The sequence below is a fragment of the Arvicanthis niloticus genome, chromosome 19, assembly GCF_011762505.2.
Source record: "Arvicanthis niloticus isolate mArvNil1 chromosome 19, mArvNil1.pat.X, whole genome shotgun sequence".
NCBI classification, from domain to species: domain Eukaryota; kingdom Metazoa; phylum Chordata; class Mammalia; order Rodentia; family Muridae; genus Arvicanthis; species Arvicanthis niloticus.
The window spans coordinates 29,501,513-29,519,996 of NC_047676.1; the positions used below are offsets into that span (position 1 = coordinate 29,501,513).

General features: G+C 39.8%; 1 protein-coding gene across 1 annotated transcript in view; it reads left to right on the forward strand.

The window, feature by feature from the left end:
• The window catches only part of Wdr70 (WD repeat domain 70), a 221,653-nt gene that overhangs the window by 157,786 nt on the left and 45,383 nt on the right, over positions 1–18,484 (forward strand). Inside the window, exons 11-13 of the mRNA XM_034523560.2 lie at positions 13,450–13,549; positions 15,476–15,560; positions 16,960–17,098. Of these exons, the coding sequence (XP_034379451.1) occupies positions 13,450–13,549; positions 15,476–15,560; positions 16,960–17,098 (324 nt within the window). The remainder of the gene's footprint in view (positions 1–13,449; positions 13,550–15,475; positions 15,561–16,959; positions 17,099–18,484) is intronic.

The window sequence follows — 18,484 nt, forward strand, 5'->3', positions numbered from 1 at the left end:
CTTAGTCGGTAAAGACACTTGCTGTGGAGCCTGACAGCCTGAGTTGGGTCCTTGGAACCCACATGGCAGAGGGAAAAACCATTTCCTGCATTCTGTTCCTTGACCTCAAAAAGTGTGCTCTTGCCTGTGCCCTGCACTTTCCCAAATAAATGGATTTTTTTTTTCAATTTTAAAAAGACATTAATTTACTTTTTATCAGGAGCATTGAGTTGACTCTGCATGATGTTTGAGATGACCCTTAGAAAGACCATGAGGCTTAGCATTGTCAATTTTCATTGGTAAGTTCTTTAAAAGTATAGTTTTTGGTCTAACTTTATAAAAATCAAATTAAAAGAGAAAACACTTTAAGATGCATTGTACATTTACACTAGAAGACAGTCACATAGGGAAAGCTGCCTGGACTACAGTGTACAGGACAGAAGTAGATAAAGAGTCAAATAATAATAAAAAAGAAGGCCATGAATTTGAACACTAGTGGGAAGGGTACTTGAGAGGACTTGAAGGGAGGAAAGGAAAGGAAGAAATGTGGTTATGTTATAATCTCAAAAATTAAAGAAAGAAAAAAAGAAAGAGAGCTGCTATTACCTTTGCCTAGAGTACATTTTATCCTTTTTCTATGCATACTGACTTGTGTACAGTCTTCATGTACTGTCATTGCGTACAGTCATGATGGTTATTTGAGTAAGAATGGCTCCTACAGGCTCATGTTTTCGAATGCTTGTTCAGCAGGGAGTAGAACTATTTGAAAGGATTACAAGCTGTAGCCCTGTTTGAGGAAGTGTTTCACTGGGGGATGGGCTTTGAGGATTCAAAAGCCCAGTGCCTTCTCTCTCTTTGCCTAGGGATCATGAGATGTAGCTTTAAGATCCAGCTTCAGTGCCTGCCTTCATGCTGCTAATGGACTAAACCTCTGAAATTGTAAGCAAGCCCCCAGTCGAATGATTTATAAGACCTGCTTTGGTCCTAGAGTCTCTTCTCGGCAGGCAGTAGAACAGTGACTGAGACACTAAATATTCTTCAGACCCTGCTTACAGGATATCACCTTTGTAAATAGTCCTTGCCCCTCAGGCAGAATTAGGCCACTTCTTCCTTTGCTTACTAGGCACTTGTGTAAACCCCTGGTTGTCATGCAACTCCCTTGTGTATTCTGCCAAATAGGCACCCTCTTTAGCTTGGCTTCAGAAGCCTTTAGGTAATAGTTGGAGAATGGATGAATTAATGTTTTATTTAATGGGTAATACAGAAATTCACAAATGCTCAAAAGTTCTATTTATTTCGGAGAATTTGACTGTCCATTATCCATTTCCACAGCCACTTGTAATCCCTGGTTTATGTTCCATTTTATTTTAATAGAAAATTAAACGTTTCCGTTTTAGTGTGCTCATGTTTTTCCAGAGACCATTTCAAGGACATCTCAAAGAAGGGGTGTAACATTGGGCTTTTCCTCTCGCTCCCCAGTTCCCAAATAATCACATGGGGGTTTATTACTTATTAATAAGTGGCTAGGCCTTAAGCTAGGCTTGTTCCCTGGCTAGCTTGTAACTTAGTTATCCTGTTTATACTATTCAGTATCTGCCACACTGCCTCTCCTCAGCTTTATAAAACCAGGCTCCTCTGAGTCTGGATGGCGAATCTTCTCATCTTACTCTTTCTCAGTGTTTCTTCTCTCTCTCTCTGGATGGCCCACCCTTCTAGTCTTGCTGCAGCTTATTGTCCACCAGATTTTTATCGGCAGGTGATGCTTTTCCAGTGTATAAGAGATTATCCCTACAAAGGGGCCTAGGTAGTCTTACCTTTGGGGCAATTGGTGCCTGATCTATTTGCCAGAAGGTTCTTGTTTTCTACAAGCAGCAGGAAGCTTCAGTGATCTGTGCACAGTTTACTCATTAGGCTGCCTTCAGCTAGTTCTCAGAAAACAATTTAGGAGTCCCTTATATCTTTTTTTTTTTTTTTTTTTTTTTTTTTTTTTTTTTTTTTTTGAGAATAAAGTATATGGTGAATTTTTCCTGGGTAGCATATATGCAAATAGACAGGAAGCAGCTTGTTGATTCTTCTTGGGTGTTTGTAAAACAATATAACTGCACTTGAGTGCCAGCACTGATGTGTTTGTCTTCATCAATCTGCTACAAATCATGATAGCTTCATATGGATTTCTGTCATTAATTGCGTAGTTTTAAAAAATGTTCTTTACTTGTGCTTTTGCTTATTTCAATGCCCAGTTATTTACTGAGGTCTTAGTTGTTGCTTTTGTCTTCTCTGGAAATGTTGGATCTTCAGGTGCCAGCGTATTTGGCTCCTGGTCGTGTCCCTCTTCTTGATTGGCAGGTTTTTGCCAGTCTGACTGGACTCAGGAGAGGACAGCAATGCTGATCTTTCTTTCTCTTGTAAAAACTGGTCTCCTCATAGGAACCCCCCTAATATATTCTTTTTATTCTTATCAACCCCAGAACCACTGTAACTTGAACTTAGGGGAAGAAACATTTGGTCCATAAAAATCCCCCAAATTTGATCATTTTTGTTTATGTCTTAACAAACACAAAATATATCACAATGTTCTGTTGTTATTCCTTCTTGAGCTATGTAGTATTTCTAATTATGTAGTATAATTTCCAAATATTTTTTTTATATTATTCTATTAATTGTTTAATTTTAATTCCCTTCTTGTTGATAATATATTTGATAATATACTTTATAAAATATTTTGAGGGACAGTGATTCAGAAGGTAGTTTGTCTAACTTAGTAAGTGATCCATTTATATTTGGATCAGGTGTTTATTCTCTTCTGAGATGTGATGTCCTACATGTTTGTTAGGTGAACCTGTCCAATGATTTTAGCATATCTGCTATATCTCTTACCGGTTTCATATCTATTGTTTTTTTATCGATTCCTGAGAAAATATAACTGTAAACATGTCTGTTTCTCCTTTTTTGTTCATTCTGTAGTCCAGGTCAGTCCTTAGCAAAATATGTAGAGACAGCAGAAAGAGAGATGAGCTGGCAGTATATGCCAAAGAGATTTTTGTTTAGATCTTGACTGTGAATCCTAATAAAGATTGATTTGTAGCTATTCTCAAAACATTTTTTGTTAATTCATAGAAGAAATAACCTTGCTTCCTATAATTAAAATCGTTTTGATACATTTCTGCATTTTTATTTCATAATTTTATACTAACAAAAATAAGGTGTTTATCTCTTTTTTTCTTTTTGAGGCAGGGTCTCTCTAGGTAGACCAGGCTATCCTGGAACTCAGAGATCCACCTGCCTCTGCCTCTTGAGTGCTGGGCTTAAGGCGTGGCCTTCATTCCTGGCTCTAGTAAGATTTCTTTGAAGATATTGAATGAAGACAGTTTTGTTTGTATTGCAGCCTCTTTTGCTGTTTGGAAATAAGGGAAGTCTTTCCATTAATTTTTAGAAGAACCTAGAAACCACCAATATCATGAATTTCCACAAGTTATAGATTCCTATACATTTCTTCCATCTTTTCTCTTCTTCAAAGTAAAATGTATATAAGACTACAATTTTATTTTATTTTCCAAATTTGTGTGTGTGTTGGGGGGGAGCAGGGTTGTATTGAACATAAGGATAATCATAATGATTATTTCATATTTAAGAAGTTCCTCCTTTTTCTTCTCTCTCTCTCCTTTGTATTTTTGAGATTATAATATAATTACATTTCTCCCTTGCCTCTCCTCCCTCCAATGATCTCCCATATACCTTTCCCCAGTCTCTTTCAAAGTCATGGCCCTCCTCTTTCATTGTTATTGCAAGCATATATGAATATTCACGTCTGTATGTATTTCTAAATATCCCCCGCTCCGCCCATTTCTTACTTGTATGACTGTTTTCAGGACTGACTGTTTGACACTGAACAACAATTATTGCATTCTTCCAGAGGGAAGACCACCTCCACTGCTCCCAGATTGCCACAGTTGCCTATAGGTCTTTGTAAGGTTGAAGTGTTTTGTAGATGTGTCTAATTGGGCTGGCCTTCACAACTAGGTATTGTCATTGGCTGTGGTTTTCTGTAAGAACTTTTTAAACAGTGAAAAAAATTATTAAAAGACTTGGAAAAATAATATGGACTTTACTTTTCTTTAAAACCAGACATTAGGATTCTGTCTCCTTTCTTATGATGTCAGGGACCTAGAAGGCAGCCATGTAAGTTTGTTTCAAATCAATTTCCTTTTCAAATTTATTTTTTTTGTATTTTACTTTATGTATATGGGTATTTTGCTTACATATTATGTATATGCTGCATGCTTGCCTGGTGCCCACAGAAGCCAGAAGAGGGAGTCAGGGCTCCTGGAATGGGAGTTAGCCTCCATGTGAGTGCTGGGAAGTGAACCAGGGTTCTCTGCAAGAACACCCAGTGCTCTCAACTGCTGAGCCACCCCTCCAGATTCTCAAATCATTTTTTTTTTTAAATCAGTGAAATTAGAACTGCTTTTTAGCAAGTATATTAACATAATGCTTAGAATAAACAAAATATTGCTATTCTAATTATTAGTTCTTACGGGGGCATTTTCTGTAGCAAACTGTACATTTAAAAAAACAAGGGGGTAACTATTTAATAGAGCTACTAAATTGAAATTGCATCTGATCATGTCTTTGACTTTTGGGGCAAAAATTCTCATTTAACCCCTTTAACTCCGGAACAATTTCCAGAGACAAAGAAAAAATGATTCAACTTTACATTATACTTTTAAAGCAGTACTTATTTTCTGTTTTATTCTGAAACTCTATAGTGTGCTCCCGTGTGTGTGTGTGTGTGTGTGTGTGTGTGTGTGTGTGTATGTATGTATGTATGTATGTGTGTATGTGTGTATGTGTGTGTGTTTCCCTCCTGTGCTCTGACTGTAATCCAAACTTGGGAAACTTTTGTTTTTCAGGTTACTGCTGTTTCAGACTTCTAAATACATATTGTTTTTCATCCTTCTCATCTTGGCAGCTCCTCTCTTTTTCCTTATTCAGCACACACTCTGTCATGACCAACCTCCATTTCTCCCCAAGCTTTGCTGGACTTTCTCTTGTCCACCTCACTTCCTCTCTCTTTCCATTGTTTATGGCAGGCTGTTTTTGTTGGGTCCCCTTCACAAGCTAACCAGAATTGACTGTACCCAAGCCACTGACTGTAGCTTTTTTTTTTTTTTTTACTTTGATAGCATCAATAGTGCCCTGTCCTTGCTTCTCCAGGGTTCAGACTCAAGCCCTCCCCTGGCCCACAGTGGGCATCTCTGACTTACTTCTTTTCGATAAGTCTCCCTTCTCTCAGTTTGCTTTTCTTAATCACAGCAAAATGCTCTTTTAAAAGTATTGATATGATCACATGGTCTGCCAACATCACCCACAGAGTGAAAATCCAAACTGTGAAAAGACAAATAAGGTCCCTGATGAGGAGAACCCTACAGCTTTTTCTGTCTGCACAGTACAGTGGAGCCCACCCACACTCCCAAAGAACTGTGCTGTGTCATACATCAGAATCTTTTATATTTTTGATCTTCAAGTGTAGCAGTATTTTCTGTACTCATAGCATTTAACATTTCAATGGCCATGACTAAGCATCCTTATCAGGCTTGACCTGGCTTTCTTTCCTGCCTTCCTAAGTCGTCACCATTATACTGTAGTGGTAAAGTGTCCATTAAGTATTGATCTTACTATACCTTGTGCATACTGCTATTATTTAATCTACAGTTTATTCCAAAGCTATTATTTAATGTATAGTTTATTCTAAGTATTTTTAAAAAATATTTAGAGTTAGAGTACTCCTTGTTAGTAAGGAGTCATTTTGCCCATTTTGCTACCGATTGTATCTGGCATACTTTACCCATAGCAAGGACTACACAAGTGTTTGTACAGTGGGTGACTTTCGGCAATGTTATTTGGTACTGTACTTATGGGCTTAGTATTATACTTTAAAATTTAAATAATAAGTTTTGGATCGTATGTCCTTAATATTGACAGACTGAAAGCTGGTTGCTTGGCTATAGTTTTCAGCAGGGAGGATGTTGTAGCTAGCTTTTCTTCATTTTTTCATAGTGTGCAGGTGCAGCTCATCCATGCATTTCTTTTCTATTCAAGTTGTAAGAAGTTAGAGAAAGTCTTTCATAGAATTTATAATCGACTTTCCCGCCAGCTTCCCCTCCCCCCCAATCTCTAGCTTGCAGAGAACTCTGAAGTGAAGATCTTTTTTCTTTAGTCCTGTGCTCATAACCTGTAGGTTTCCATTCCCATTCATCTCTGGTTTCAGCCATCTTGATGGCCTTCTGCTTTACTAAGTTCAGATGTTTTGTTCTTGGTTAGACGTCTTTCGAGTTTATTTTCATCTAGCATCCGTTTTGCACCTGTGGCTGATAACACTCTTCGTGTCTAGAATGCAGTCCCTGAGGATAAACATCATTGTACACTGGTGTTGTTTATATTAAAGGAGCCAATCTTCCCCAGGCATCTGCTGTACAGGCTCAAAAAAGTTGTTCCAGCTATTGGCTGCCAGGGGAACAGAGGGTTGTCACAAAACAAACAGCCCCCTAACATCCCCAAGAAGCATTGAGTTCATACCGCTGCAAAATCAGAATCAGGAGAGGACTGTACATTTCTGATGATTGACTCCTGGCTTAATTCCCCGTATCCCCATATTGGGAGTAGACTTTTTTTCTGCAGGAACCAGACCAGAGTTTAGAAGGTCACACTTAAGCTTTACTTAGTGTTGGTAAGCATGCAGATTTGAAATCTCTCTGGTCCCTGGCAGGTTGCTTGGTAGCATAGCTGGATTGTGCTCTCTTTGGAAGCATGGTCTTTTGACTGACTTTGATAAGGTTGACTCCCAGGAAACCCCAGCATCCTCCTTTCCCTGGCGCCACTGGGCCGGCCACCCGCCTTCTCTCTTCCTTCTCCCGCCCCCACTTCTCCACCACCTCACTATTCCTCACTTGAACTGACTGCCAGAGTTCACAGACAGCTGGGCAGAGAGTGGCTAAGTCGCCCAGCTGCCCGGGAAGCTTGGCGGCCAGGCTGAGGGAAGGAAGCATCGGCTCTCTTTGAAGGTCGGCTGCCAGTGAATCTCAGGCAGCTGGACTTCAAAGGGGGCACCGACGGGCTTTCCCTCCTGTCTAGGCAGGTCATTCCATGGCACTGTGCTTCCGGCGTTGGCATGGTGGTTTTCAAGTTCCCCTTCAATTAAAGAGCTGAATCGGGAGCCACCGTTATGTTCACATTTGTATTTGTGAGAAATAGACAGTCTAAGTTCCCACCCCAAACTGAAGAGCTAGAGGAGAAACGGTAATAAATACTCTACACAGTGGGATTTCCTCACTGTCAGCCTGTTTTCTGTTATTTGCCAAATTTTAAGTTACTTTAGAGGCTTTCCATATGATCTTGAATAAATACTGGTCACTACTTGCTTATGGACCAAATTTACATAGACCCGTGAGTGGTACTTTTATTGGTTTCTAGAAAGGGGTGCAGTGCTCCCTGGGCCACACTTTATTCTTCCTGCATCTCTCTACTTTCACCTACCAATTCTCCTGGGTGTTCCCAGAGAAAGAGCCTAGTAAGGGACCAGTAAGGTGCTGTGCAAACAGTCCAGATCCATGTTAGCTGCAACTGTCAGGAGGAGCATTACACCACCTGACCCAGGACAGCTAGTCCTACCTTATTATGTATCCCATTCTCTCCTTGGCAGCTGGTAATGACAGCACCTACAGCACTGATGAGGAAATGGTAAGGGTGAACAGGTTTAATAGGCACCAATATGTGGCTCACAATAAACCCCCCAGTAAATGTTAGCTACTGCTACTGTCGTTATGTCTTAGCTCCCATTAACTGGGAAAGGCCTATGTGTGTGTTGTTTGTTTTATTGCCCCTGTTTGGACAAGAGACAGCTAGTTTCTGCCTTAGACTGATGAATGTGTAATACTGTAAAATGATGTATTACATCGTTTGAAGGAGGAACAGTGTTTCGTGTCACCAGTCTCTTGCTACACTCCTTGTCCTGGGGCTGGAAAGTGACTAGTTTCGCTGAGGGCTATTATGATTGTACTGTCCCATGCATACTCAAAGAAAGAAACATGGCCGCTTTTCAAAAAGTAGCTATTTGAGTGAATGGTCTATCTCCTGGAGCCAGAGGCAAGTGTTTGACTTTTTGTTCCGACAGTTTCTTATCATGTGTGTATGGGGAAGTTGTCTTGCTGGTGAAATGAGCTAATTATGTGTAGTTCAGGCAGGATTAAAGTAGCAAATGCAGTGTTGCTGTCCAAAGTAGCCACACGTTAGATAAATGTAGCTGCTGCTGTTACCATAGCCACCACCAGTATAACAAATTAAGATTATTTCTAAATGACAAGAGACACCTTCATTCAGCCTAAGTAGTAAGCACAGGGCTTTTCTTTAAAGATTATTTATTTTTTCTGATTCACACGTCAGCTTGGTTGGGGCCAACTCTAGTTTGCCATCTCCTTTTGTGTATGCTGTTTTGTGGAGTTTTGTTTTCTTGACCTACGTCTGTGTCCGTTTGTTCATGTGCTGTGTCTGTCTGTGCTACTCAGCGGAAGTCAGTCCTTGTGACGGGATCTGTAAAGTTCTCAAAGTCTAAGACAGTTACTGTTTGGTCCTTTCCAGAAAAGTCCACTAAGCCTTGCTCGAGATGCACGTTTCCCACTTAAGGACCAGAGAGTGTTAGTTCATTCCATGCTGGTGTATGTTATCTGAAAAAAATAATTCCATAGTCAAACTTAGGGGAATGCTAAAGAGGATGATTTATTCCAGGATGGTTACTTAAAAGACTCTGGTTTTTAATATACTGATGTGTATTGTGAATCTTCAAGACAAGGCCATGGTATGCAAATAAACTCTAGTTTCCCAGGCTTACTTGGCCGTGGCCCTCCAATATGATGATATTACACACAGCATTCTCTGGGAAACCCTGTTCTTGGACTGTCTCTGGAAGGATGTTCTTAAATCATTCCTCTTAGTGATTTAAGTGATATCCTCATTTGGAGACCTGTAGAAGAGTCTGTAATTCTGTATTAGTTACACTATTTTTTTCTAATCAAAATTGTATTTGCTTAGAATCAGACCAGTTAAACATACATGTCAGATATTTAAATAATCTAATCAGACAGCATCCTCAACTTAAATGATTCTGTATGATATCTCAAGATTATGAGCCAGAGTCTCAAAGTCCAAGAAAAGACAAGCTGTTTCACTTCATGCCTTCTTGAAAATTTAAAAGTGTAAACCCTTTGTGGTTTTTTTTTTTTCTCCCACCCACATATCTGCAGCATAAATCTAGAGCAGCTAACTGGTATACCAACTGATCTCAGCTAGGGTTTATAAGAGAGGAGATTAATGTGAAGGTAACTTTTACCCTAGCCTTAAGGGGCTTATTTTATAGACCAAAGTAAACACCTTGAATTTCAAGTTGCAAGCACACAGGGAGCCAAAAGATTCCAGAGCACTGGCGTCATATTCTGCCTGTGACTCACATATCTCAGTGGCTGAGCCTTCTCCCACAGCTGCAGCTTCCAGCTGGCCACCAGATAGAGCCCTAGGTAGTCATACACTGCAGTCACGTGGTCTGAGATGACCGAACAGGCATATAATTGCGACATAGCCTGTTTGTGAATGAAAGCCAGACTGTCCCTTTGCCAAACACAGATGAAAAATAAATGCTAAATTGTACCGGTTGCTGTGGGGCTGGGGTGGTTACAGCAGTGAACCTGAACTAAGAGAATACCCTACTGGGAAGTGCAGTCCTGCTCATAAATATGTCCTTCTTCTCTGTGTGAGCTCCTCATCAGTGGCTCAAGGGCAGTACTTAAGCAAGCATCCTGTCACAAATGTGAGCATAAGACTGAATAAAAGGCTTAAAAAGAATAAAAGTAGTTGGCATTGCTCTATCTTTTATGGTCATCCCCCCAGATGTTCGCATGCTCCTGGTGCCACACCTGTGAAGTGCCTCACCTGTGAGCTGCTCCTGCCGCCATGAGCTTCCTTGCCATGATGGGCTGTGGTCTCAAATTTGAGCCAAGTCAAATCCTCCATTGCCTAAGGTGCTTCTTGTTAGACATTTGGTCACAGCAATAGGTAACTAAAAGAGAAGGGAATACACAGGGAATGCATCATGGTATTGAACATAGTTATCTTTATTTGAAGAACTCAGAAACTTGTTCCCATGCTCCAAAGTTCATGTGCTCAGACTTTCTTTCTTTTGCTCTATGAAAGTAAGTACCACGAAGCGGGTTAACATACTGTATTCTAAGAGTCTCACTGGGGTTACCAAAGTTCACATGTATTGCCTGGGAAAGAAATAATTGACCCCTGACTCACTTGAAAGAAAAGAAATATGGGGAAAAGTTTATCTAGTACCATAAAGAAAAGAATGTATGGTGAATCCTTCCATGTCTTTGGATGAGCTGTTTCCAAGCAGTCTCTTCTCACACTTTTTTAATCATCCATAATGCATTATATTAACCTGATATCAAAGAATGTATAGAAGAAATGGCTATAATCACTGGAAACAAACTACGTCTAGAGACAATGGTTGTCTGAAGCTAACCGTGGCCAGAGTTAACAAACATTGCTAGAGTGAATTCTTACTGCCATAGGTAGGCACAAAACAGACAAAAGAAGGGTGCCATGGTTATTTAAAGTACAAGGCATAGTGAAGTAGAGTTAAATTGAACTGAAGGGAAACAGGACTAGTTTATGATGAATATTGTTTGGCAGAATGTTGAATTCTGAGAAAATTATGTGGCACCATACAATACGTGCCTGGGCCAACACAGCTGGTTTCTTCCAGGCTGAGTATTGTGGTTAGCTAGATGTTAAATCAGAGCTACATGGATTAGGGTGGCTCACTCATCTTGATCCCTTACCTACATGCTTCTTGATGTTAAGGCAGTTGTTCTCAATCATCCTAATACAGTACTACTTGTTGTTGTGACCCCCAACTATAAAACTATTTTCATGGCTACTTCATAACTTTAGTTTTGCTACTGTTATGAATCATGATGTAAGTATCTGATATGTGGGATATCTAATATGTTACCCCTGTGAAAGGATCATTCATCCCCAAAGGGGTTGTAATATTTACATCATGAGAACCATTGTGTTAAGGGGAGAGCTGAGGGCATGTCTCTGATCAGCTAGAATGTAATGAATGTCTTCTCTAGCATTGACTGAGTTCCAAAAGCAGTGAGGCAGTGAGTACATGCTTTTACTAACCTCTGCTTGCTTGTATTGCTCCCTAATGCCTGTGTATATTATGATTCTTTGGGAAGCAGATGCCAGGGCAGGGTTAGACAGTTAAGAAATCCATTGCCAAAATGCCAATGAAGACAAACTGGGAAAGGAGCCAGATGAGGCTGATAGTCTTCAAGTACAGATGGTGACCCAGGCCCTTAGGAAAGAAGGAAGGAGTGAAAGAGTCTTTGGACTCAATGTGGAGTCCCAACCCGAGCCTAACACAAAGAGCTGTTTCTCTAGTGTTTATCTAGTCCTGCATCCCAGCTCCCTTGACTAAGCGTCTTCCAAATCCAGAATCAAGATATGTCATGACCCCTGCCAGTAGCTGCTAGCCAACAGCTCTTTTAGTTTCTCCATTATTGGACTCAACACTTCCCCAGCTGAGAAATACTGAGATTTAATCCTATCTATTGATTTAGCAGCCAGGATAGGAGGCAGGGGCAGATCCTGATTAGAAATATTTGCTGTCTTCTTGTAGGGATGGCATTTGTAGCATCTTCTAGGACACAAAATGTTCTTGATCTTCCTAGACATGAGTCTTTAAGCAGAGGGCTCCTGGAGTTTGGCAGGGTATCTGTAGAACCCTCTTTTATGAGACACTTAGCCAAATATCCAGTCATATGTTAGGGTCCCAGAGTTTCCAAGATAGAGCCCTGACCAGAGAGCGACAGATTAGCTCTAGAGCTCTGTAAATGTGTACACTGCTCAATGCTTGTTCTGCTGCTGCTCTCTTTGAAAGTTGCTGAAGCAGTCCTTTCCTCTGTCACTCTTGTCTTTTCAGAATGTCAGTAAAACTCAACAGTAACCATCTGGTAGTAGTGTCTTGTAGACAGGGTTTCTTCCCATTGCTTTGCACGTATGACGACAATCATTCCATGCAGTTCACTTCTCGTGACATCTTTACCAATTCAGGCACTGCTGAGCACCCTAGGACAATTCAAACATGTGATTGGAAATAATTGTTTGCTCACAGTTACACTTGAAAATAGATTCTAGTGAGAAGAGATTTGCTACTGACTAAGGACGTATGGAACCTTAGGAAGAGGGACAGCAGGTCAGTCACATGTCAGTGAGCCCGTTTGTGAGATAACCTAGTGCCTGCTTCCTCTTCCTCTCAGAATATTCATCTATACAGCATAATTGCATTTCATTGTCTTTTGGGGAAGTAGTATCCACTTTAGTTTTCTTTAGCCCGTGACTCTGACACAAGGCAGGGAGCTAGCTAGTAGGTTCAGTGTGACTTGGTATCCTAGTGAGTTGGGATAAATGATGGAAAGGCATAGGTATGGCTCTTAAAGACCAGTATACTGGTAAGTAGAATGAGCAGCCTGGCCAGGTGTACACTTGAGGCTAGTAAGCCTGCAAACCATCCTGGCTCTAGAACCAGTATTCACTAATAATTTTTTCCCATTTTCATTTCTCTAATTTATTTAGATTTCTCTACTTAAAATATTCAATTCCATGACTCCTATTTATTTTCAGCATTTTGAGGGCTTTTTGCCGTTTGAATTGTTGGTTTTGTTTATTTCATTTTGTTTTTCAAACAGGATCTCACTCAGCCTCCCAACTCCTGGGAGGGGGTTTGGGGGTGGGGACAGACACTGAGCTCTAGAAGCTATTGGATGAAAACTCACTCATCCCTGATGCTACCATAACTGACACGTTCGAAAGTTGATACAGTTAAGACTCTGTCAGTGACATTGTAGATACAGTGCCTAGGATATGCTAAGCATTATGTGAGACTTACTGTCCTCACCATTGCCACCATCACCACCGTCCACAATAAATAGAAACAATAGCTCATCCCAGGGCCACAACTATGTGCACCGTGTCTGGAGTATACTAAGAATAAAATGAGCATTTTCTATTAAATAAGTAATATGGTTATTTGGAATTCTATTTAAATATTTCTTAGATAATGTGGGGAATGATCCCAATAGCTTCAAAAGCATAATACAAAAATAGTTGTTATTTTATGTTACTTGGGCCTTGATTTAAAAAAAAAAAAGTCTCCTGCTAGGACTTTGTTAAAGCAAGTAAACTTTTAGTTTTTTTAAGGGAACAAAACTATAATCAGGTGAAATTTTGGTTTCACCTAAGATGTATATAATTTCCTAAAAGATAAAATAAAGTGTTCTTTGCATAAAATTAGTCGCATCTAAATATAAAAAAGATGATAACACGTTGCTTGTGTGTGTTTACTCACAGGTCCACCCCAAATTCCACTATAAGCAGGCTCATGACCCCGGCACAGACACGTCTTGTGTGGCTTTTTCCTATGATGGTAATGTCCTTGCCTCTCGTGGAGGTAGGTAAACAGCTCTTTCTATCTGTTCTTTTATATAAGAAGATATTTTTAACTCCTAACAAATGTCACACTGATGTCCCAAGGCTTAGCGGGACTGTGTTTTTGTTAATATTCCTTTGTCAGTCTGACGATGATGGTTATTATTATTATTAAATTTTGTTTTAAACCGGGCAACATTGTCTGCATCAAAAGTTACTAATTGGACTTGCAAGATGGCTCAGCAATTAGAGTGCTCGCTGTCATTCAGTTCTTAGAGCTCATGTGATGGAAGAAGAGGATAACTCCACAAAGTTGTCCTTTGACTTCCACATGCAAGCGTAAGCATGTTCGTGTACATACATGCAACAGATAAATAAGTGCATATATGTATAAAGAAACAAATGTAAAAAATTACCAATCAAAATTTATGAATAAATAAATGATCATTTACATTTTTTTATTCTCTGTGTATACATTCTTGGCAAGCACTCTACCACTGAGACACATCTATAAACCGTGGTTTTTTAGAGTCAGGGTCTTTACAATTAGCTCAGATGGGAACTTAATAGGCTGGCCTCAAACTTTTAATTCCCATTTCCTTCAGATGCTGGTTGTTACACAAATATATATCCACCTGCGCAGCTACGTTCTTTTATTTGTTCTCTCTTATTCTATCCTTCCATGCCTGGTATTTCAAACCCTCTGTTTGTTGACCATTGGTGTGCCCCTCTTCTGAGTTTAAACACTAGTACAGTTTAGTATTGCCGGCAGAGTTTTAGTATCTAACTGCTATGTTTTATTCTATATTATTGAATTGTCAGCTTATATATATGTGTGTGTGTGTGTGTGTGTTATATATATGTATAATATATATAACACACACACACACACACACTTGTGTGGTTGGATGTTGCTTGTTCCTGGTGTTTGCTATATGCATTTCACATAGGTAAGACAGTGTGTTAATAGAGGGGGATGAATAACTGGGGCAGCCTGTGAATGATACAGTATGGGGCATGGTGGAGGATCTTTATGTGAACTCATTTGTGACAATACGGTACCATTCCAAAGGTGAATTTTATGAAGTTCTTAAGAGTACAAAGTTGTGAGTTCAACCAGTTATGGATTAGTCCCTGCCCAAAGTCAGGTTTCAGAGGAAGAGTCCCTGGGGACAGAAGGGGTTTATTAACTCCCCACTCTCAATTAGAGCTGATCCTGATTCCCTATTGGACCCAAAGGGCTGAGGCCAGTCTTAGGCTATGGGCAATGGGGACAAAGGTAGCAAAGACATTTCTTGAGCTTGGCTCTTGCTCTAGTCAGGGGTGTCTGAGTAGCTCTATAGAAATTTAAAAACAATATTCTTAAAAGAGTAATCATTATTCTTTAAAAAGCATGGAAAGTTACACATTCCCAGCAAAATGAAGAGTAATAGCCACAAGTAGGATTACTCTGAGGGGCAAGGAGTAACTCCGCCTAGATCATTTGTGTTGATGGAGCATTCTACCCACATACTAATGGGAAAAATAATCTGTTGTGAGCTGAACTATTTTCAGTCCTGCTGGTTCTGAAATTAAGGCCTCCCAAGAAAGCAGGTTATACTCAGCATAGCATGGGGAGCTACCATCTGCTCCAATGTAGGGCTTTGTGTGCATTCTCCAGAGTCGCCCACAGACGCTAATCAATCCAGAAAGTAATTGCTGGGAGGATAACTTACTATCAGATAATTTTATACTATTTTTGCAACTGTTGGTGCATTTTCAAACTCTCTAAACAATTAAAAGGGGAAATGTACTTAGGTGCATGGGGTTCTCCCTCCTTCCCCTCTCTCTGTTTTTCTTCTTCCCATCCTCCCTTCTGTATAGTTATTGCTATTAGGCAAACCTTAAGTTGACACAAGATCTTTTGTACAAAATTCACTTGTCTTCTTTCTCTTTTATCTTCAATTAGGTGATGATACATTAAAATTATGGGATGTCCGGCAATTTAATAAACCGTTATTTTCAGCCTCAGACCTTCCTACCTTGTTCCCAATGTAAGTTGTATTATTGTCTTTTCTAAGTTTCTAATGTGTGTGTGAATGTTTTGCCTGTTTTTATGCCTATGTCCCACATGTGTGCCTGGTACCTGAGGAGGCCAGAGGAGGGCATTAGATCCCCTGTAACTGGAATTATAGATGGTTGTGGGCTATCCTATTGGTACTGAGAATTGAAATTGGGTCCTTTGGAAGAGCAGCAGTGCTTTTAAACATTGAATTATTTCTCCAGCCCCACAAATAGCATATTTTTTATTTAGTTAGCATAAAAGAATAGAAAAGAAATTGCTTTAATGTTATGTTGCATTAATCATTTTAAATTTTTTAGGGAAGGGACTTGAGAAGTTTTTTTGTTTTTTTAACTTCCCATATTTGTTTTGGGGGCAAATGATGTCTATTTGTTCATAATTTTTGTGTATATTTGTTATGTGTACACAGAGGTCCTTGTGTCATTCACATTGTCTTGTCTGGAATAACCAAACACTTTATCTCCAGTCTACTAAGTTTGGCAACTGAAGCTTTCAGAGATTATTCTGAGGCAGCTGAGGTGGGATTTAACCTCTAAGTCCTATAATTGGTGCCTAGGAAACGGTTTCTATTTTGGAGGAGGCGAAACTTTACATCTGTGTTAAATAATGACCAACAGAGAGGGTATGAAGGTAATAGAAACATCAAATAAAGACACTGTGGTAGCAGCACGCCCACTCTAGCCAGCCGCCGCCTGTGGTATTGTTGGCTGATAACAAACCCACCAACAAACCTCAGCTTAGAATAGACACAAGAGCTTTTGAGCCATCACACCTGCTAAAACAGCGCCTACCACATAACTTCTTTGAATAAAATGTAGATTATTCACAATTAAGTGGACAAGGCTCCTAAAATGAAGCCATGGCATCAAAGCTTGTTCCTCACAGTGCAGTTTTCTTCTGTCACAAGGCTTGACTTGATGTCACTGACTTTTGGAAGGTGATAGTGGTGATGGGGGCAGGGCAGGTAGTTCTTAAGAGTGGCCAGGACTTTATCAGATCTGTCTGTCTGTCTGTCTGTCCTCTGGATTGAACGTTTTTCACATTCATTTTACATTAAAACATATCATAATGTGGAAGCTAAGAGCAAAGATTCTGCAGTCAGACTGCCTACATTTGAACCCCAGAAGTATTACCCTGGGTGCCACTGGACAAGGCTTACTTCTCTGTGTTAGCTTCCTCATTAGTATGTGGAGAACACCAACCTCATAAGATTATTGTGATGACCCAGCCAGTTAGTTAAGATGCCGATGCTAGTAGTATTAGGCATTAGCTCTTTGGTGGGGATGCTTGTGTGTTTTTAATTCACTCATCATTGCTGCCCTACTGTTTTAGAGCCTCGAGTTTTTACTTATCAGTTCTTCTGTGTGTAGGACCGACTGCTGTTTCAGCCCTGACGATAAACTCATAGTTACCGGTACCTCTGTTCAAAGGGGATGTGGCAGTGGCAAACTTGTCTTCTTTGAGCGCAGGACGTTCCAAAGGGTGTATGAAATCCACATCACAGATGCGGTATGTATCTTCTTTTTTCTTCCTGGTCTTGAGAATGAAATTAAGTTTTCATCTGATGTTTTGTTTTGTTTTCAGTAGAACATAAACTCTGGCTTTACAGTCTAGTGGCCGTTTCTTTTTTCCCCTCTGTAAGATGTTTTAGGGCCTTGTAGACTGGCTGATCTACCCCATCTCTTCCCCCAACCCAAAGCTTTCCACTGGCTCAGACTTTAGTCAAGGAAGGACAGGATTGGTGGTCATGCAGTACTTAGGAGGACCGGCTCACATCTTGTGAGTTTCTGAACAATTGTGAAAGCCTACACCCTGACAGAAGGAAGTTCATCTTTAAAGCTCTGAAAGGCTCCTGCATGTGAAGGTCATAGCGATAAGAAAAGGCTTGCCATCCAGTGAACTTTAATAGCTTTGAGTATTTGGATGTTTAAAACATTTATGTGTAACTCTGACACTTTTTTTAAAAAAAGACCCAGAACCTCTAGTTTTCTGTGCATACTTATATGAACTCTAAAATATTAGCATTCATTCATTTGGTCATTCATTCACACATGTACATCCTGAGACTGGAGCCATCATGGAATGGAGTAGTGATGATGGTTCCAAGAGGAACTTTACATTCTTTGAAGGTGTATTTTATTATTTAGATGGTCAAGCAAACCATCATAATTTTCTTGTGTAAAACAAGGCAGTTAATGTCTGTGTTGCTTTTCTTTGGCTCAAATCCTTAGTAATGCCTGGCTCACACAGTGCTCTTCTGTCGCCTTCTCCAGTTGTTTCAGCTCTTTGTAAGCAGTTGAGACACACACTTAAGTGACTCAGACAGTCAAACAACTGTGCTGAAGTCACCAGCACAAAGTTCCCGTCTCTAATGTCTGGTATTACTATAGAGTCGTAGTGTGTAGGTCCCAATTTGCAGCCATGCTAGACTTTGAGTGTTACGAGTAAGGCGACAGAATGTTACAAGCAAAGAGGCAGGTCCTAGATGTGCATTCAGATTTCATGGAGTCTAATATCATGACATAATTTAAAACTTGCTAGTACTTATGATACAGTTTAGGGGTACATCTGAAAGCCAACAAAAACCACAAGAATCAAAGATAAATAATTGATTCCATCAACTTTAATCTCAAAAAGTAAAACTTAAGCACTCATGTATGAAATTCTCAAAAAATCTTAAAAATGTAAAATTATTGTAGTTGAGTATTTCTGATGTAGCCAACTTAAATGACTGTACATTTTTAAATATTCTTGGTGTGGTATTTTTCAATTATATGTAAGTTGAAATATAAGTAAATTAGGAAAATGCAGGTAGGGTTGCATGTTAGCCATGTTGGGCTTTACTTGCTGGTTGGAAGAACATACTGTCCTACAGTGTTCTCTCTGCTGCCTTTC